Below are 22,388 nucleotides of genomic sequence, written 5' to 3'. Positions count from 1 at the left end.
ATAACATCCGGGCTGATCCTGCATTCAAGGATCAATAACATCCGGGCTGATCCTGCATTCCAGGATCAATAACATCAGGGCTGATCCTGCATTCCAGGATCAATAACATCCGGGCTGACCCTGCATTCAAGGTTCAATAACATCCGGGCTGATCCTGCATTCAAGGATCAATAACATCAGGGCTGATCCTGCATTCAAGGACCAATAACATCCCGGCTGACCCTGCATTCCAGGATCAATAACATCCGGGCTGATCCTGCATTCCAGGATCAATAACATCAGGGCTGATCCTGCATTCCAGGATCAATAACATCCGGGCTGATCCTGCATTCCAGGATCAATAACATCCGGGCTGATCCTGCATTCCAGGATCAATAACATCCGGGCTGATCCTGCATTCCAGGATCAATAACATCCCGGCTGACCCTGCATTCCAGGATCAATAACATCCGGGCTGATCCTGCATTCAAGGATCAATAACATCCCGGCTGACCCTGCATTCCAGGATCAATAACATCCGGGCTGATCCTGCATTCCAGGATCAATAACATCAGGGCTGATCCTGCATTCAAGGATCAATAACATCCCGGCTGACCCTGCATTCCAGGATCAATAACATCCGGGCTGATCCTGCATTCCAGGATCAATAACATCAGGGCTGACCCTGCATTCCAGAATCAATAACATCTGGGCTGACCCTGCATTCCAGGATCAATAACATCCGGGCTGATCCTGCATTCCAGGATCAATAACATCCGGGCTGATCCTGCATTCCAGGATCAATAACATCCGGGCTGATCCTGCATTCCAGGATCAATAACATCCAGGCTGATCCTGCATTCCAGGATCAATAACATCCGGGCTGATCCTGCATTCAAGGATCAATAACATCAGGACTGATCCTGCATTCCAGGATCAATAACATCAGGGCTGATCCTGCATTCAAGGATCAATAACATCAGGGCTGATCCTGCATTCCTTCAGAAGCTCTCGGCCACAGCACCAGCCTTCCACCAGTGTCTCCAGTGCTGTATCGACATTGGAGGACACCAAGTCGAAGTTGTAGATTCTGAAACTGAAAGTGTCTGGCATTTAAATCTTGCACGAAGCTGATAAAACTCATTCCATAAAATTTGTCATGCTTCGTTTACATGATCCGAAATTTTGGTTTAATTCCATTACTAAACAACCAAATTATGCAGGATCAAAAGTAGGACACCTTTTTTTGGACACATTCATGTAGTAGGAAAGATGAGTAAGCCAGTTTGGCATCTTGATGCAATAGTCCAGGTCAAAGGTCATTTCGTATAAAATTGTTGATGTGATGTAATGTGATGTTACACAAATGCCCATCCTGCTCGTAATTAACAAAAGCATTGTGCATGGGTCTCCCTGCGCATTCATGCAGATGAGCGTTCGATTATCAATGAGCATTTGATTATCCGGAATATCCTGTGTCCCATTTCATTGTGTGTGTGCAGTTGAAATACCAAACTGGCTTATTCTACACCCCTACCCTTTACATGAAAGCAATCTATTTCACTCTTTCAAAAGATTAAATTCAACATTCTATGGTTATTGTGAGAAAGGCACTTCTTATTACATGTACAAGTATATTCTGCCTCAAGTTGTTGACTGACTTTGGTGAGCAAGTAGAACATGAGGCAAATGATGAAACTATCATGCTTTAAAATAAATAGGCCATCAGCCTCGGTCCAAAATTATGGCCACCGGTATCAAATGAGGGGAATAATCGTCTTAGTAATTTTTGGCAAGGTATACACCTCCAGAGTTGGAAAATATGTGATAGCATTGCAATGGTGGCAGCTTTTTGGTTATCACCCTTTTTTTCAAAATGTCCATCAAAATGCTTGTTACCATGCACCCTAAGGCCGGTATACCTTGTACATGCGCACAGCAATCTTTTGTGCCCTGATTTGATACTTACCAAACCCTCAGGCTGATAGCCCAAAATACTTTATTCATTGTTACAAGGCCTATACAATTGGAAGCTGATACAGTATAAAGACATTTCTAATTACAGTACTGTATATGTACACTGCATGCAATCACTGATATATTTTCAGTGATATATTATTTTCTACTACATTCTTATTTCAAAAGAAGTTGACGGTAGTTTATCTTTTAATTTGGTTGAAGTTTACCCATGATAAACACTGATTAAAGTTATATTGGGTGTTTTCCTTTTATGACTCAATTTACTTGTTAATGTTACCTGACAAAAGTCACAAAATTGAGATAAAGACGTTTACAAAAGATCATTTAAGATCAAGAAATTAAGATCAAGACTTTCCGTAAAATAATAAAACTGTCTGGCATAGTAAAATGCCTATAGAAGTAGCCAATATAGCTTTATACCTTTTACCATCATATAACAATAAACACCTTACATGAAGATATTAATCTCAATTGTAAACTTTTAAAATCTTTTTGGTTTTAAGAAAACAAAAAAAAGGAACCCTGTAGGAGGTTATTCAGATACATGTCAAGTTTACCATGGCCATTACAGACGATCTAGATGATATATTCTCTATAGCTGTCCAATTATTATTAAACTTAACAAGTTTTTTCTTTTTAAAAGTAATAGATAATCACAGCAACATCATGGATTTTTGAAAGAATTTGGTTCAATGACAATAAACAATAAGCATTTGGTGTGTGATGTTGAAGATTTGTTGTGTGATGTAAAACATCCAAATTAGAGTTTGCATTGGACTTACTATTGTAAAAAGTTTAGCCCCCCCCCCCCCCCCCAGAAAAAGTATCTGGTTTCTGGTCTCTGCACGCATCGCCATAGCAATGTGTGTCTGCAAAATTAAAAAGTTGCACTATTTTAACATGTTTTAGATGGGGTTAAGATCGAGTATAAGCTTTATGTGGCCTCTCTTGTCTCCCATATGGTTTTTGCACTTAAATTAGTCAGGCAACTTTTGCAGACGTTGTTGTAATTTTGTAATTGTGTGTCTGGAAGCCAGATGGTCGTGCATCTGGAACCTGTAAATGCTTTTTAATTAGCTCAATATGTAAGGGGGCAGACTAAAGTGATGTTTTTCTTGTTATCTAAATTTTTCAAAGAATATTCATGTCGGTCGAGATCGTAAGTGGGCGCAGAATTCTCAAGCCTTGTGGCCTTTACTGATGTCACCTCAAGCTACAACCTGAAGGATATTTTCAGAGTTTAAAGGGATCTAAGCGTCATCTGCAATATCAGCTGACAACTTTGTTCTGACTTCTGTGCACTGACGAAAAATAAAGTAGGGGAACAAAAAAAAGGGTCGCCGAAACACCTTTGGGGCAAGCTCCATATCAGAAAATAGAGCCTTTTTGGGGGGCCTCAGTGATTGTTAACATTCCACTGTGGTTATTCTACTGTGCGTCGGCACTTGGATTACTCGGGGCCCAAAGAAGGACCTTGGCCATGTAGTAAAACCATGTGATCAAAATGTATGTTTGACATTGCAGCGGCTGTCAACATGGGACTTTTCAGCAACTCAAAACTGATAATGTAACTTTTTGTTTTTGCATCATACAATTGTTATAACCGTACATCCGTAAAACTAGCGATAGGTGCATAGACGGGTTCATCACTGTCAATGTTAAAAAATCAATTTTCTTGAGACATGCTAGACTGGAGAATAGAATACAAACTCATCTTGAAAAAGAAAACTGTACATGAGGTGGGTTTGAATTATGTACAATTTAATACAATGTATGGAGTGTATGGACAGATTCTGTGTTGGGCATAATCAGTGGATCTGCGTATCTTTGCGCGATTACTCCATTGTGCAGAGATGCACTTGCGCGATCAGTCCATTTCCTGTAGAAAATCAGAAGTTGTTTCCCTTTTTCTAAACAATCCTCCAGAGCTGTGAAGTAGAAAGTAGAGGTTATCAACTGATGGCGGCGCTATCAACCAGTTGTACAGATCCACCCATCACGCCCAACATGTACAAGATGAAGATCAACAAGGATCCTTGACACTCCTTCATGCATCATACCCTGGACACCATACTACAAGCAAAACCTGCCTCTTCACTTTACAAACACCAACAACTCTCCATACCTTTGTACTCATCTGCCTACCGGGCTAGTCTACACATCCACCAATCACCGACTGACTTGATTTCTGCATATTGATCTTGGTGTGAATGTCGCTCCTACACAGTGGGCACAGCCGTAAACTTCCAGAGCATGTACCACAGCAACAGACATGGCCACAGTTCAGGAAGAGAACATCCGACTATCGGAAACAGAGACAAGAACATTCCAATTATGAAACTAGTTGCAATTACATTTACTCCCTTAACAATCCAATTATCAAACACCCAGAAGCCTAGAGTGGGTGGCTCTCAAGCCACTTAATCCACACCTTGACATATCGTACGATAATGTGTCTGAATAAAATATAGGAACTTTAATTGGTCAAGAAATTTACTACGTCAAATGACAAGGACTTACGTTATTCTCCATACAGATAACGCATTCAGCATTGACCCGAACAGTGACTTCCTTCACAAGGGCTGCACCTGCGACTGCGCTTGCACCAGCTTCATCAATAGAGGGCGCTGTTGGATCTCTTCTGGGAACATCAACATGAGACTCCATTTCCTTGGCTTTAAGTGACGCATTATCCCTCTCTTTGGTGAAGTTAGCAATGTTTGATAAAATAGAACGACGTAAGCCAACTTCATGAACACCAATCTGCAAGTAACAAGAGATGAGAGCTGGATGTCAATATGTTGTAGTCAGCACTATTTTCAGGTGCTGTTTGCTCAAGATACAGGGTGTTCAAAAAAATTTGAACCTTCCAAGCGCTCTCTTTTTTACAGCTTTCATAAAATATATCGCAAACACTAACATATATTTAGAGAGTCTAGTTCATTAGCTTTCCAACAACGAGAAAATATTTCCAATCCGGTAAATATTTATTGAGCATAATGCAGGGCTCAATTATGCATGGCTGAACATAATGGTGGGAACAGCCTACAAATTCTACACTACATTATATCCTTCAAACCTGACCAACACATTTTTGCCATTTAGTCTCAATCCTCCAAGCTCCTCCAAACTCGCCTGGAGGATTAAGGAGGCTTGAGAAGGATTCAGGAGCGTTAGGGTTAAAGTATAATAAGTGCATTACCTCTTTCAAGTCGTTGTCTGTCAATTGTAGCATGGTTTCTATGGTAACTCGATGTCGAGCAAACATGGGAATGTAATCATCAGCTCCTGACCTGTTCAAGATTTCCAAGACTGAAAACTCCAAGTTGTTTTCCTAAGAGGACAACAAATAATATTTTAAATATTCAAACTTCGACTCATCACTTGTTACCCTCCATCAATCTGTAGATGGAATGGTGGAAGCAGCTCTTCCAAAGTGGTAGCAAGCTGCTGGATCTGAAGGCTAATGTCTTTGGAGATAGCTCCAGGAAAGCTACACTATGTGTACTCCAGAAGGTGACCACAAGATACAATTGGTTGTTGCCTGTAGCGACTGACTAGCCAACTACAAGTATCTCTCCATGAAGTCACTTACAATTACACAATTCATCTTCTAGACCACAAAGCTTGCATTTTCAATCTACTGAGGAAACTACAAAGCCTAATTGAAATTTGATGGCATTTAAAAGTTGCTACACTCTAGAATTATATTACTGACCTAACTGAATTATGATTGATTTTACTCTGTTGTATATTTGCCTCTAAAATTAGCAAATTATTGATCTCACCTACCTGATCAATAAGTGATTGTGGCTTACGATCCATCAGTCTCTGGAATTGGATCAGCCAATAGTCCTGGACATCATCCTCACGTCTCTGTTCCATCTCCAGCTATGGACGCAAATTCAACTTTCATGTTATAAATGAACAATTACATTTCTTTAAACTACTGGAACTGTTCACCAAACACATCATGCATAGTAGACCCATTGTAGAAGGAATCGGACGTTTTTCGGTAGCTTTTCCCGGCTGCCGATCAACTTATCTTTGAATTTTGAATCATAAAGATTCCGATGTCACAACTTACTCAGAACCATAAAGAGAGCCTCTAACTGACTAACGGAGCTTGCAGCTGATTTAAGTGCCAACCATGAACTGTTCCTAAATCATTCATTTGTAACTGACCCCCGGTGTGCCCTATCAAACTGAGCCTGTGACTCACAAGTCTTTTTTTGAGTTCTTCTTCTCGATCTTCTCTCTCAATCATGAGCTGTTTCAGCAAGGCAGCCAGATCCTCTCTCTTCTGCTCCAGAGCAATGTTAGTTGACTCAGCCTTGACAGACTGTTTCTCTAGCTCAGCCATAGTCACCTCAGCAAGTTGCTGTTGCAGCATGTAGATCTACAAAGAAAGAAGTTAGGACAGCGAGTTTGATAAGATTTGATGCAATTGCATGATGAAGGTAGCAATATGATAAAGGTTTACAGTAGCACCATGTGACAAATCTCTTTTGTGAACTTGTGAGATTGTGAGGTTCTGGGGAAAGTCAACGTTTCAGACAGTATGCTCTGCCCTTGGTCAGGAGACTGAAGTCGGCAACATTAGTATTTGAAGCCAGCCTGTTCTAGATACCTACCTCCTCAGTCAGTCGCTTATGCTTAGCATCCTTGCTAAGCAGCAACATCTCAAATGCTTCTCGTTGGAATTCTTCAGCTTTCATCAGGTTGGCTACGATAGCATCGTTGTTTAGCTGCTTAGCGTGAAGCTGTGAGCTCAGCTGATTAAATGCAACATTTTCACTGGTCAAATAAATGAAAGATTGAGAACGTTATCACATTGTCTTTTTGTGTGATTGCTACTTCATTCACTTCTTTTACCCAAAGTCTGTGGCACACTCAAGAACTCAACTACAATGTCATCAGACATAGAATTGTCAAAAAAAAAAGATGCACAATAGTTCCCTGTTGGCAACTTGTAAAAATAATGGCACTTATGTTGGTAAAACAATCAGAGACAAGATGCACATCATATTTGTTATATCGTGTCCATGAATACCTGAATTTCATTGGTTTAGGACGGTCACATGTGTAGTCCGTAATACTGCATATACCTATAAACTGTGCGCATAGCCGCGTGTACAGAACCTGCCCATGTGCTCATCAGTCTCGTGTTTGGCAGGAAATCCTGAAGTTATCAAAGGTTACATCGCAGTGATTTCATTTAATTCTCACACAGTATGTTACCAACTGTTTATCTCTATAACAAAACCATTGTTGACTTCTTGGATGTGGGATATAATGTGGGATATGTTGTTTATAACCTCTCGGGGCGTAAAGTACCCGAGGAGAACTATACGCCCCTGGGCATATCCCACATCACAGCAGTCAACAATTGTTAACTATCACGCTGATACTTCGTAAGACCTTGCTTTCATAGAATTGTAGCATAGACCCTTTGCATTAAGCAGCAATTGTTAGGCTTAGATAAATGTATTCAGTAACAACGAACACACAAGATATTTAGTCAGGCTTTATCCCTGTGGAACAAACGCTGTCACCTCCACGATTGCTGCCATGCCAAGGGTCTATAGAAGGTCTATTTACTGATGCTAGTCATTTCATTACCTGTCTTCTGCTTCCTTTCTAATGTTCTCCTTGTGTTTATCATATCTGTTTCTCAGCTGATCCAACTCAAAGTTCTCCTTCATGATGACTTGCATAAACTTCAAGATGTCTTTCTCTCGTAAGAGGTCATGTTCCTCAGAGACCACAAGGAATGTGGCATCTAACTCCATCCTAGATGTGACAGAAGAACAATCAGATATCCCAGTCAAATAAGTTTATCATCGTTGCTGATTTAACAGGGGTGTGAGAGACCACTGATAAAAAGAGCCGAAAACACTTGAAAAAGGTGTAAAAAAGCTGAACTTTGGAAATCTCCTATAATTTTGTACACAGCAAGTGAGGGGAAAAAGCTGAAATCCAAAAAAAAAAAAAGCTGAAATCAACTTTAAAGCTGAGATTTCACACCCAGTGATTATCAATATCTGGCAAAAACGGCCACTCAGAAAATCTGCATTTCTTTGGTTTTCAAACCTTAACAAGATAAATGTTGTTATCGTCTTTCTACGACTCATGTGAATATTTTGAGCTTAGCTTAGCAAGCACATCTTGTTCTTATACTCTCATGACTCAATCTTCTGCAAGTCTGGTGATATAAAGTCCATCCACCACATACATCGAAGCGGACATTACCTTTCCTTCTCCAATTGATCCAAAAGAGCTTCTTTCTTCCGCGCTCTGTGAGAAAAATAATTCCACAATGTTGAACTTGGTTAATTTTAATCAGCAGAAATAATATAGTTACACAAAATAACACGGTATAGCAGAAATAAAATAGTTACATGGTATCAAGGTCATGTCCTTCATTTACTTGTGGCAGTCAAAATGTCATTTTTTCCTAATAATTTGTGGGAATAAAAACAAAGTCATCTTATAAGCGTTGCTTCACAACCTAAGACAAAGTGTTGTAACTAAAGAAAATGTGCCTGCCATTAAATCACACTTAACCACTGAGGGCCCTTCAGATGTAACTTAATGTTACTGCTAGCAATAAATGTACTTTCTTCCTAATTACTCAATCAATTCAAAACAGTCTTGCAGTTGATATTAATTAGCAAATATTCACAGAAGAAAACAAAATTTAACTCATATGTTATTGTAGGTCTTAAACATAATTTCCTTACTTCTCATTCATCTCCAAAAGTTGGTGAACAAGATCAGTAGACTGTCTTTCAACTATCAAAGAAAAATACACAAATATTGTTCATAAACAAATTTGTTGCAGATTCATCCAAATTAACTTTTGACAATAAAAAAGAACTATGCCTTTCAGATAAACTATCCCGTTTTCAATGGCTTTTGTGTATCCACAATGATAACTGGGATCAGGATATTATTTCTGCTCTTTACTTTTTTATATTTTCCTTAAAAATGCATGCCTGAGTATCATCCGCTGTTCAACGGAGCCCTCTACATAACCAATGCATGATACATGTGAGCAAAGCAAAATTTGTGCGACCCAGCGCGCTAACTAATCTGAGTCGACTTAGAAATTGTGACATCATTTCGTTCAGAAATGTGGACAAAGCTGTTGATTGGTAAATTCAGCAGCCATGTTTTTGTAAAACAAAACCAAGTTACCGCGGGACCCGATAGAAGGCGCCCGCTGAATGGTCAGAATCTTAAGGTCAAGACGCAATCTTGTTTTGCATAATTAATTGTCAAATCTGCTAACATATCATAGACCCTTTTGCTGTAAAGAGGATATTTCATAAACTATTTTCATGCCCCACACAAATTCTGTCAAGAAGACATTCTTTGGTAGCTCTGGAGAACCATTCATCAAGCATGAGTCAATTGTTCCTATAAGCAAAGAAATTCCAATTCAGTTTTTATTTAACCAAGAGCATGTCACTTTTAGCCTTTTCAGACTAGTGCCTCTTTTCAACCCCGCGTCCAACCCTGAATCATTCACACTTGTTACATGCAAAATTAGCTTATTTGACTCAGTTACTACTGTTTTGAACCCTGGCGAGAGTTTCAACCCCAATGATAATCAAAACCCTGGTCTGGAGCAGGATTGAGTTCAACCAGGGGCAAAATCAATCTCAGGGTTGACGCAAAGTTGAAAATTTTCAAGTGTGAAATGCTGCATATTTTCAACCCTGCTGCAACCCCTGAGATTTGTCTAGTGTAAAAAGGCCTTTATTAGATACTACAATGGTGTCAGTGTTTATGACAATGCATGTCAATCCAATGGGCTTCATACCATCATGTAGCACAGAGAGCAAGTTTTGTTTCTCTATGTCACTTCTCTCTTGCAGCGTTTTAATGCCTGAATCCAAGTCAGCTTGCTCCTGCAGAAAATTGACAGGTTAAAAATTAGACCAGGGCCCAATTTCATGGTGTTGCTAACCACAGAATTCCGCGCTTATGCTCACCATATTGTGCTAACAGCGCTAGCAGAACATTCTGCTCTTATCCAGTAAGCAAAGAATCCTCCGTTAAGCCAGAATTCCTCACTAACCCATAAAATGCTCTCACTATAAGCAAGGAATTTTCTGCTACAGTAAACAGGATATTTCGCTAATGATAAGCAGAGTCATGAAACTGGGTCCAGATTTGTATCACATTAAAATATCTGAAATAATCTATTTGATAATAAAAATGAGGCTGCAATTCCAGCTGAAGCAATGACTATATATTTTCAGCATTCAGTGACCACCTTCTAAAATCACTGCCTATCAAACAATGTGGTTTTCTGTCTTGTAACAATGATTTTTGCAACTTTCACTTGGGGGCAACACACTGAGTATACAATATTTATACGTCGGTGAAGAGCAGAACTTAATATTGATTTACATCGACCCGACGCAATTTCCATCAGATGAATAGTTTCATTGTGGTACCTGCTGCTACATCCAATTTGAACCAGCCAACCCATCTGGGAAGCTTGGAGGTTGAGTGGTAATATGTCTGCATTAGAAAGCAGGAGGTCGTGGGTTCGAGTCCCACCCGAGTGATTTTTTCCAACTTTCCTACGGAAGGTAACACACTGAGTATACAGTGTTTATACGTCTGGGAAGGGCAAAACTGAACATTGAACAACAACAGTTTTTGGTGGTTAGTTTCAACTTTTGGTCAGGCATCACTAAAGAAAATTTGACGCCGATGAAACAGAGGTTGAGAATGGTTACCTTTTCGAGGGCCTTGAGCAATCCCAAGTGTCGTTTGTCCGTCTGAGTCACCAGTTGCGCTTGCTCTCTCTCCATTTCTTCAAGTTCTCTTTCCAGTCTCATCCTCTCCAATCTTTTACTCTCCTGAATGGATAAAAAAAATAACAAAATTTATGTATAAAAAACATACAGTTAAAGATTTGACAACAATGGTCAATGGATTCTTTTGATGAATCTAAACTTGAAAATGAGCAAAATAATGCCACAAAACCAATGAGCAAAATAATGCCACAAAACCAATTCCTGCGAAGGGCTTGACCAAAAGAGCTAAGGAATTAAACATGTTGTCAACTTCACAGAATGTACATGTGTTAGGCTACTTGCCAATTTCTTTACCTGGATTTTCTCATACTGCATGATACTATTACTCAAGTTGGCTTCTTCTTCTTCAAGACTTCGAAGCGATGATGGCTTGTCTTCAGAGGGGGAGACTTTAGGAGGGTCCAGCACATTCAGAACATGTTGCGATGGTGGGCTATAATCAGTGCCACACTCTGAAAGAAGTTATATACCCAAAGCTGATTAGGGACATTAGTTTGTCTCAGGGTGATTACATAAATCCAGTATACATCCGTATGCTTCTGAACTGATGACATCACGCTTAGTTTACGTGCGCTTTTTCTATGGGGCTACAAAACTGTTATCTCCCCACAGGTACCTTAAAAAGCACACGTGTAAACAAAGTGTATGTCATAAGTACAGATGCTTATTAGGATAAATTTTCTAGGATTTCCCAGGAACATTTGCCTAGAGTTGTTTCAGAATCTCTAGGACAACAATTGTTACCTGCACAAAGTGACTTCATAATTGCTTCAGTTCCCTGCATGCAGATACTCGCTATTGGATGTCTCATGTTTTTGGCATCTAGACTCAAAGTCTGTAGACAAAACACAAGAAACAAAACCATAAACTTCTGTTTTTTTAATGATATAGTAAATAACACGACAAGACAGGCTTTTGGCTGATCAAGTGAAAAAATATATGGGTGGGTGTTATCATAAAAGGAGACAAATACAAGAACATTAAACTAGGGCTGTGCATCAGAACCGGGTACCCGACTGCTAATGTCAGGAACTGGTTCCAGATTATGGGATCTGGTACCCACAACCGCCTTTACAAATTATTTAGTTACTCTTCAGATAATGAAAAGGAAATATTTTTAATGCCATTTGTTGGGAATTTTCGAAATGAAAACCAGTCTATGTGAAAAAACAACATATTTCACGTTTATAATGCTTGCAAAAGTTGCCGTTTTAACAAGAAAGCTATAAAGCTCACTGTACACGCCTGTATCTTGCTGCATCGATGCACTGATGTGGTAGTATTATTGTGCAGACCTTTATGAAACATCTGAACACCAATTTCTGAGATCTGAATTCCGGGGTTGAGATTCTTTAAACAGGTACCTGGATACCCGTGGTTTTTTTCAATCAGGTACCCAGTTTCTGTACAACCTGTAAATGCACAACCCTACATTAAACAGCACATGGAAAATACTTTACATAGCTAGCTAAAGGGGATGCAAGGCATACTATTTTCCAAACCTTCCTAAACAACAGTGCCTACTTGTGTTTGATGTGACTCAACACAAACCTACAACTTAATAACTAAACATCTGTGAACATAAATTTCTCACCTCAAGTGTCCTGATGTAGCAAAGTTTAGAAGGCAAGTCCTTGATCTTATTGTCCGAAATATCCAACGTTCTCAAAGATTTCATCAGACAAATAGTCCCTGGTAGTTCTTTCACTTGGTTTCCTGTTTCGGCAGGGATTAAACATGTAACAGTAGTAAGATTGCTATTCATCATCAACAGATACTACCGGTAGGAAAATTAAGACCAAAGATTAACCCTCCCTCTCTCAGTGACAACATGGTGAGTGGTACCCTAGCTGTCAAAATCTATCAAGGGACTGGTTTTAACAGTTTAGTACATTGGCCTCATAATGGTACAATTGACTGGTTGTGGCAATTTGGTTAAATGAATGAAGATACCGTGCCTTGACTGACAGTATATATGGTGGGTTAAAGTACTGGTGAGTGTCTGCAATGATTGATTTAATTCAGTAACAATAAAGGCACACCAGGTACACCTGTGCATATCTTAGCAATACAAAAACATTGCGCTTTATGTGAGGGCAATGGCTGCTACAAATAAGGTCCATAGAATTACTGTAAACGTTGTAGCAATATGCAAGGACACCCAATCTATCCAACCCCTTCGACAGGTTTTGACAGTTATGTTGTTTAATCCATAGGGATTCTGGCAGTTGGTGACCAGCCTAAACAAAAGCTACAGGAATCGGGTTGATTTGTTGACAGTTAGCGACAGTTCCATCAGTAGGAGGCTTTAAATCTGTGTAAAGTATAACAAATGTCTGCAATGCTGTACTTTCTGTTAATGTCCTTTGCTACTGTACCTACAGATGTCTATAGTTTCCCAATATGCTTCACTTTGGGCAATGTGTGCACATTATGTGAGGCATTCTGGCAAAATGAGAAGGATCTGTATGGCCGTAGTGGAAAAACATGCAAACACCGAATTGGGTGCATTTATTTTGATTTTCAGATTTACTGATATTTGTAATCTACAAAACAGTATAGAAATTGTGGAATAAGGTCTTTTCAAAGAAAAAAATTGTCATCTTTCATTTCCACGAATACAAAACTTGAAACTTTAGAGTGCCCTTTCTCAGTATTTTACTTTTTTTACATATCGATAAATGTGAGCTTTAAACAGTCAAAAACTTGAAGTGCAACAAACAGAAAGACAAATTTTATTCTCTTGCTCAAACCCACAAACTCATTTCAAACTCTTCTCAGTCAGATGTGCCTGATTTTGCCAGAACGCCTGACATTATGTAACATTTAGCTTTTCATTAGCCAGTACCTTTGATAGTGAGTGTCTGCAGAGCCTGTAGTTTGCCCGTATCACGAGGAAGCTTCTTGAGTTGATTGTTGTCCAGATTTAAGACTTGCAATCCACTGATACCTGTCAGTGCATCGGGTATCTCTGATAACTTATTGCTGTGTAAATCCAGCACCTAAACAATGAACAAACAATGACAGCAATATGGGTATGACTTGGCGTTTAACTGTAATGTTTAACAAATATTTAAAATACCGTTTAAACGTTTAGCCATTTCACAAATGCTGACGCCTGCCCATTATGTCTGTAGACTGGCGTGATTGACACGACAAATCAACAACCAATGAAAAAAAAAATAGCAGGCAGTCATTGAGAAAGTAAAAACTTAACTACATGTACCCCAAATGAAATCAAGCACTGTGGTGCTTCTAAAGTTTTGGAAATTGAACAAATTTGAAAACATCATCAACTTTTTGTGCTATATAATTTTGTTTAACTCAAAGAAAGATTGTGTGAATGTAGGTCCCTTTTTGTACTTCGGGTTTTGTTTAAATATTTTGGAAAATTTGTAAATGGATTTAGATTTTTTTTCGTTTAAAATTTTAAACGTGTAAACATCACTCCTTAGATATAAATAAATAAATTCATTGATTGAAATGTGTACAACTTGAAACCAATTGATGATTGGTCTTCCTCATTCTTAACGTAACTTCAGACTGTTAATGTTCCAACAGCTGTACAAAATGTACCTTTTACATGTATGCCAATGAAAAAAGTAAACATACAATTAAGAAGATTTGTTTGAACTGTACTGAATTCTACACAAAATACAAAGATGACTTTTCCACATACTCTCTTGGACTGCAGTTTTGCAACTTCATTGCTAAAACTGAAATTCAAATCTGGTAAGATAAGCTGTGCTTACCCGTAGCATTGCTAAATCTTTAATATTGCCGCCTCCTGATAGTGACGACAAGAGATTATCACTCAAAATCAGAGCCTGAAATTGAGAAGATAAGAAAGTGACATTAATGAAAGCTTTATGAAACTTAACCCTAACCCTCCTCAATCCTCCAAAATCCTCCTGCCGGTTTGGATGATTTTAGAGGATTGAGGATGAATGGCAAAGATGTATCGCTTTTTTGTTGTGGATGCATTATGTCAAGCCAGTAGGCCATATCCTGCATTGGTTATGTTCAGCCATGCATAAATCAGCCCAGTGTTTTTCTCGTATTTCACCCGCACTGCTTCTAAACACCATTCGCACTGCCTCAAAACAGTAATTGGCAGAGGATTTTGGAGGACTGACTCCAACAGACTAAATTCAAGAAATAACAGATGATTTTGGAGGATGGCAATTGGAGGACTTTGCAGGATTGAGGTTGCATTCTAGCCAGAGGGCCTAGGTTAGGGTTAATCAATCATTTAGTAATGATATGTTTAATAAATTACTGACATTCTAAAAAGGGGAGCCTGCAATACGCAAACACAAGGATCCAGTATTGGTAAGCAGATATTCTCATGTTTCCATGGTATACATTGTGTCTGTGGCTGCGATGTTTCATCACCTTCCCCATCAGATTTTGAGAGAATTATTTGGTGTAATAAATATTGCATTTTAAAGCTTGCCCATATTTTTTCCCTTCATTTTCCTCAATTTAATGTGATCTGAAATTAAACTAAAAGGATAATGCACTATACCAATGACACATAAAATACTTACAGAATACGAGCGATAAAATGGTTTGTTTGTCTGCTCAGGAGTTTCCTAAGCATTTGATTCAAGTATCTTTTTCTTTTTATCAAAATGATGTTTTTTGTGAGGCGGAAGAATGCTTTGCCTTGATCTGTCAAGAATTTCCTCAAGTTGTCTACTGACATTCCTTCAAATCACGGCAAGTAAGCCATGCTTTTGTTGACTGTAAACTTAAAAAATTGACTCTCCGTGGCAAACTCTTGATGGCGCACTGAATTGGGAATTGCCTGTATTCTTCATGCATTGATGGTTTTGGTACATAGAATTGGACATGTGTTGATAACTTACTTCTTTCCGTAAAACCTTGCACATTGAGAATGTACCACTTGGAACCTGAAGAACAATTATGTATACAAAGCAACACAAACAAAATGTGTTTAGAAACAAAACTAAATCTAATAAAAATGTTGTCAATTCTTCTTTTAGACCATATGCGTTGCAGGTATCTCACATGTTCTTTATTAATTTTAATTTAGTGACAACAAATACACACAGAGTTCAGTAAAACCTATCCAAGCAATACAAAACCACTGCCCTCTGACTCCGCCTTAACGCATAAGGTCTATTAAGTAAAGTGGTAATTTCCTTGAAATAAAAGTACATTGAACAGTTCTGCGTGTACATGTAAAGGTAGCACTATATCAAATAAGCCGGAGGATGAAATGTGTGATAAATGAGTTATTTTTTTCTACATATTGTTGTTTCACAAATTATGTGCTTGCTGATCAAGAGACAACAGACATATTTTGGCCTGATTACTTCCCTTCCCAAATTGCCCTAGTGTCCATGCTTGCCACATACCTCATACAGCTCACAACGGGACAGGTCATATGTCGGCTCGGGAGACTCTGTTGCCTAAAACACACAGAATTAGAGAAATATGAATAATTCAGAGAATTATAATCAAATAAGCATATGAAAAAAACAATATTGCTTATTAGTAGTCTTAGTATATAGATGGGAACCCCACTCCACTAGACAACAGAGTTTGTCTTGTCATTATTATAAGTGACAGCAGTGAGCCATAAAATGATAAATGAAAGTGGTATTGCAGATGGGTCACTAAAATGTCAACTTGTAGCCCTCCCCACCTTATTGTTTTTCAGGCGGAATATTTTGATGTGTCTATGTGTATTAACTTGGTGCTTTATAAGACTCACTGCTATTAATGTAGCTTACCAAATATTGGCAGTGCTCCATTCTCTTCCTAGCGCTCTCACTTTGTCTGTGCAGTAACTTTGACTTTGGCATATCGATCTCATGAATGCCATTTACCGGATTCATTGGAGTGGTGACAATAGTCCCTATTGTTGACAAATTGTGGCCTGACACAGGCCCTGCAAGTCACCGTAGATCACTTGACTAAATGCTTCAAGTTCACAGCCCTATGAAAGAGGAAGACAAATCATTTTATATTGGAATCGCTTTTAACAGGCAATATTGAAATAACATTAGCAGCACTGTTTATTTCATGGACAGTTTATTTCATGAACAATCTGAACAGCAACTTCCCAGATTTGAATTTTTGGCTTGGGTTTCTTTAACGGGTACCCGGGGACCCGTATTGTTTTCAATAGAGTACCTGGTTCCTGTACTACCTGTAAATGCACACCCCTAACACAAACCCTATGAGAGTGGTCTGAAAATATCCAAGTGTTTGCTCAGTACATGCTTCGTTATGTCAAAGCAGGGAAAAATATCCACGAAAATGCACTTTGTCAGAAAAAAATAGCACTGGAGACCAACTCCAAAGTATTTGAAGCGAGCTAGACATGGAAAGGCAATTTCTAGAAAGCCCGGAATGTCACTTACATTTTGCACGAGGGGTGTGGCAGGCAAGGGGGGGGGGGAAACAATTGATAGGCGCATTATGTCAATAGAAAACTATCAAATTAGTCTTTTTGCGGCAATCATGCTTTTATCATCACCTACCAGTGGCACCTACCATGATACATTTCTTATTCATAAAAACTACACTTCTAAGTTGCTCTAGTGGCTTAGACCAACACTAAAATAATGATTCTGCTTCCCATCACACGGCATTTCAAAATAGGGCTAGTAGGTGTAAGTAAGGAATTGTAAATTGTTGGCATTTTTTATTTACGATCATATGGAGGTGTCTGTGTATAGTCAAGGGCAAAAGGTACTTAGTTACTAGCAAGTAGTAGTAGGCCTAATTGATGATTTTCGGGGGGGGGGGGGCCTCATTTTTCCCAAAACAAAATTCGGGCTGGGGCTGTCAAAATATATTCCCCCCCCCCAATTGTTCCCAATATGTGAGAGTCCACCGCCACTACTGTAATAAGATGGGACTCCGTATTATCATGGTACTTGTCACATTTCTCATTTGGAAAAGAGATTGCCCAATAACCTTCCCGAATTGTCCTGTCTTTTGTGTTATAACTCTTTCTTTTCAAAATGATTCTGCGCTGGTGTGACCTCAACTTTTTTTCATAGTTAATGAGTGTTTTACTTTGACAAAACATCCCCTGAATAAAGTCTGATATTTTCCCTGATAAAGTTCAAGTTGATTATTGCCTAGGCTACAGGATGATTTCTTAAGGCCCTGTCCCTCCCCCGAAAGAACAATCTCTCTGAGACAAGTCTACTAATTGGTGATTGGGGGCGCCATTCACTTTACTTGGTGTGCTGGTTTTTTTTTTTTTTACGCACTGTCCTTATTTTGATCCCATAAAAGTTCTTACGATTTCACGGTGGAAATATCGTCCTTCAACTTCCTTTTGTGTTTGCAGCTGTAGAATGGGAACCAGACAGTGGACCTTTCATGGAAAGAGCACCATTAAAGGGAATATACAACATTTGCAAACATCGAAAAATAAAACTACCAAGTTTTTGCGAAATACCTTAATAGGATGTTGATAAATGACAGTCTAAAGCATCCTGTAAAATTATGGCACCTGGTATTCTGTCATTTTCAAGAAAAGTGGTATTTTTGTATCAATTTCCAACGCTGATCGGCCGATCAGCGTTGGAAACAACTGGCTTTTTTTCAAATACTGGCCCCAATTGACCATTGCACTTGTTTGCAATCGATTACAAACCTTTGAACGGGTACGAGCCAGCTAGACTGGTTCCATGACCTTACAATTCCCCAATGTATGTAAACTGCTCTGTTTCTTCTTATATGGAGTCAGGGAACCAGACTACAGGAAAATGATCGTTTTTCTTGGTTTTTATAGCATTTTCGAACCCAAAACCTCCAAAAAGTCAGTGTAACTATATTTGCTTTATATTTCCAACCCCCCAATTCCATCCATTTCTGAAAATTAGAGCAAAAGCAAATGATGTATATTCCCTTTAAACTTAGACCCGTGAACGTGGCTTGTAAACTACGCCACGCTGTTGTGTATTTTCGAACCTGGCGAAATTGTCCCTCTGACTCCCTCCGTTACACACAATGGACGTTATTTTGCCCATGTAATAAGTACTCACATATGAAGCTGTCTTGAAATCTGTTTGTACCTCAAAACTTGCATTTGACGAAATTTGAGGAAAATTCTGGCCCCGGTTCATGAAGTCCTTCTAGCTGCCATTTTCTCCCAACTGACGCATGCGCATTGCGTTTTATTGTACCGTCCTGTTTCGTATGATTCGACGGCTGTTTACTGTCGCAGCTAAAAGAGACATCATTTTAGACAAGTTTCAAGTCCTTTCCTCTCTCACCGCACCGCCCGCGGGCGCACACGTACACGAGATGAGCCCAGCAGCCAATCGTCTGCGGGGTTTTTTTTTCGGGGGTTGCGACATGAAACAGCCGTCAATCTGTCCAAGCGACAGGAAGCAGACGGGTAGCTCAGAGGGCTCCGATAATTTTGCACGCAAATGACTCGGGTACTCGTTCGAGGTCATTTGTCAGGGTCACTTGTCAGGTTAAAATCTAATTTCTACACGTTCGTATGGGTCTTTATTGATGGCAAATTTCGTCGAAATTACACAGCCTGAACAATCGGACGGGCAAATTTAGATTTCTAGGTGAGTACTCAACATCCATACGGAATTATGTAAGGCGGATCGATTTCGCTAGGTTCAAAAATACACAACAGCATGGCGTTGTATACAATGCCACGTTCACGGGTCTACATTAAACTATGACTCATGACTTTTCATGTTAAAATATAGATGGCACCTTTTAGCAGACACGGTGAGGGAAAATTTGCAAGTTTTGGAAAACGTTAAAATTTATTAAAAATCGTTAAAAGTTAAATCGTTAAATCGTCCTTCTTATACAACTCAGTAGAAAGTTCTTAATGCCTGGTGAACTGGATAACATTTAGCACTTGAAGGAGTTTTGGCAACGCAAAAAGAGACATTTCCCATGCCGCGATAAAAGACTAGGATGCCGCGATATAAATATCCTCGAGTCACCATAATTGATGCAGATAACGCTTGCAACGCGCGCACGTTGTCCAACGCAAATTGAATTAGAGTGCATCTAAACATATCCTCGTCGTTTTAGGTGGACTGACGATACTGAGTGAGAGTCTGAGTCCGACTATATAATACAGTGCTAATCTAGTGATACAGAGTCATGACCGATGACAGTGTATTTATAATGGCAGTGGATATTTTGCCGGAGACGGCAAACCTTCAGTAAACGTTAGTTTGCCGGATATGCACTGAACATGCGCAGTTACTGTTTTTTTGTACTTAAATATTTTCCGGTGACAAATTTTAGTCTGGCTCCATGCCAATATTATCGTTGTATTTTTTTATTAACAAGATGGGAATCAGACCATTTTATAATTTCGGACTTTATTTCCCTTTAAAAAAAATCCTCCAGAGCCACAAATCTGAAAAAGAAAAAGTAATACTCTGCAATAAAATGTTTGAGACATATTAAAATAAGAAAAGAAGAATATTCTTATTTATTTGGGGATGGGAAAAAAAAAACTTAAAATTGTGGCGGGGGTCAGGATTCGAACTCGGGACATCCCACTCACTAGAGCTATTGCTTAACCACTGCACCGACTGTGCTACACAACTTTGGTGGGAATTTAATACATGTTATAATTCAGCCCTATCTTAAAGAGTACAGCGCCCTCTGTTGATATCCATTGCGGAAAAATTCTGCCAACCGGACACCACTTACCTGCCGCCAAACATCCAAATTTTCACCTTACCTTGTGATTTCAACCAAGAGGAATCCAGGAAAGAGTGGACATGCGAAAAAAAATTGGTAAAAATGTGTTTTTGGCGCACATTTTGCATGCACATGTAGTGCAGATCTGAGTTGAAGCAGCCGGTCAAAACTGATTGAAGTGTCTGGAACAGCGGTACGTTATACGCATGACATCGATAACCATGGCGTCGCATGAGCCGGCCAATGATAGTGCAATACGTCATTATGAATATTTATTTTCTCATGAATATTTAGTTTATTTCAATGGATACTACAAATACGTCCAAAGATTGATCATTGCAACAGCGATCGTGCGCGGCCTAGCGGTTAAGAGACTCGTGTATCAAGCAAGCGTCCGAGGTTCGAATCTCGAAGTGAGCGACTGATTGATAAATAGAAATTAAGGAAAGGAGGGGGTGAGAGTAGAGGAGGGAAAGTGGAGGGAATAACCATAAAAGAGGGAATAACCATAAAAGCGGTAACTTTTGGCGCTAGAAAATTAATTGAAAAAAGTGGTGTCCGGTTGGCAGAATTTTTCCCTACAACGTACTACAAGGATGAAAATTCGGAGGCAGGTCACAACACGGAAAATTCAATTTCCGTTTACTCCTCCATTGCATTGGGGGCCCTCCATTGATGCTTATGCAAGCAGGCGCTATGCGCTACTCACCAATCAATGCAAGCCAATGATGTCACTCATCAGTCAGATGTACTTGGTAGCGGATGTTAATAAACAGCACACTACTTCACTTTTCCAACGCTAATTCCTCGAGTAGGCAGGTACATCAAGCCCCCAAGAAACCAATTTTACTGTTTGATACGAAAAACAAAAATGCATACGTTCCGAACCTCCACTCATCAACTGCTGCTGATCCGACATGCATAAGGATGAATAATGAATGCTTGTTGTTTCTGTGAAAATGCGCATGCGCATATTATCAAAGCTAAATATAGCAACTGAATTCATGGGGGGGGGGGAGGAATAGCTCGCGTCTACGATGCTCTCAACGAGACAAATGAAAGAAAAAAAAATCCATTTGCGCTTCACTTCTGTCAATAATAGCGTGGAGTAAAACATTAACACAAACCAAATATTCATATAAAACCATGATAGAACGTAGTTTAGATGGGAAATGATTGTGTATAGAGTGCAAAGAAAGTGGTTGAAGTTTGGGCACGCGTGGGGGCACTCACAAAAATTGCAAAATGACTTCAGAATATTTTTCTTCCTCCCATAAGATATTTCAGGTGTGCGCCCTCATTCGGTCCATTTTTGTGATGTATGTGACATGGTTCAAACATTTCACTGGGGACTATCTGGAAAAAAAACATGAAGGAATGAAATGCTGCTTGTCATTCAAAAGCACAAGATCAGTGCAAATTAGACGGAGGTGGAGGCCGGTTTTAAACATGGGGATCAATGCACTTGCGATCTTTGTTTTTTCTTAATGTTAGGCATTGAGTGGGGGGGGGGGGCCTCGGCAAGAACCCCCCTCCCCCCACCCCCCCCCCCCCCCCCCCCCCCCCCAACAAATGCCCACAGCCCACAGGTTGCAATGGTGCTGTATCCCCCACCTCTAATTCCCTCCCACTTCATAGGTACATCATTTTCTTGATATAAGAGATGTCTAATTCTTTGTGTTCACTTAATTCACCTTATAATAAAGCCTGTTAGTGATGTTGTTTCACTGTACATGTAGCTGTTATAATTGTACAATATTTATAATAGTTACTTTACAATTATGCATTATGTCCAATAAGTTTTTTTATTTGGTTGTATTGCATTTGTAATGCATTGAATTCATACATGTGTGTAGTCATTTGTATTGTATGCAGGGCCCCAATGGAAACCAGTTTTAAACTGGATGG

The 22,388-nt window shown here is 39.3% G+C and overlaps 1 protein-coding gene across 3 annotated transcripts; it reads right to left on the bottom strand.

The window, feature by feature from the left end:
• Window positions 1–1,945: 1,945 nt before the first annotated feature.
• On the bottom strand, window positions 1,946–21,438 carry LOC119720219 (E3 ubiquitin-protein ligase LRSAM1-like). 3 transcript variants are annotated; one of them, XM_038189825.1, is made up of 21 exons: window positions 21,190–21,438; window positions 18,085–18,159; window positions 16,559–16,764; window positions 16,181–16,234; window positions 15,668–15,712; window positions 14,549–14,623; window positions 13,645–13,798; window positions 12,391–12,512; window positions 11,541–11,631; window positions 11,091–11,248; window positions 10,716–10,838; window positions 9,788–9,875; window positions 8,703–8,754; window positions 8,212–8,256; window positions 7,582–7,752; window positions 6,594–6,756; window positions 6,182–6,358; window positions 5,752–5,850; window positions 5,162–5,293; window positions 4,480–4,722; window positions 1,946–4,261 (listed from the first exon to the last, which is right to left on the bottom strand). In XM_038189825.1, exons 3-21 carry the CDS (start codon window positions 16,661–16,663, stop codon window positions 4,109–4,111), a joined length of 2,250 nt encoding a protein of 749 aa, XP_038045753.1. In that variant the 5' UTR covers window positions 16,664–16,764; window positions 18,085–18,159; window positions 21,190–21,438; the 3' UTR covers window positions 1,946–4,108. The 3 variants fall into 3 exon arrangements, with proteins under 3 accessions (XP_038045753.1, XP_038045754.1, XP_038045752.1); XM_038189826.1 differs by having other exon boundaries at window positions 18,085–18,132; XM_038189824.1 differs by lacking the exon at window positions 18,085–18,159.
• Between the last annotated feature and the right edge of the window lie 950 nt (window positions 21,439–22,388).

This window comes from Patiria miniata, unplaced genomic scaffold (genome assembly GCF_015706575.1).
Source record: "Patiria miniata isolate m_02_andy unplaced genomic scaffold, ASM1570657v1 HiC_scaffold_9, whole genome shotgun sequence".
In the NCBI taxonomy this organism is placed as follows: Eukaryota; Metazoa; Echinodermata; class Asteroidea; order Valvatida; family Asterinidae; genus Patiria; species Patiria miniata.
Note: the sequence above shows the minus strand (reverse complement) of the source record. Positions and strands in the feature narration are given on the sequence as shown.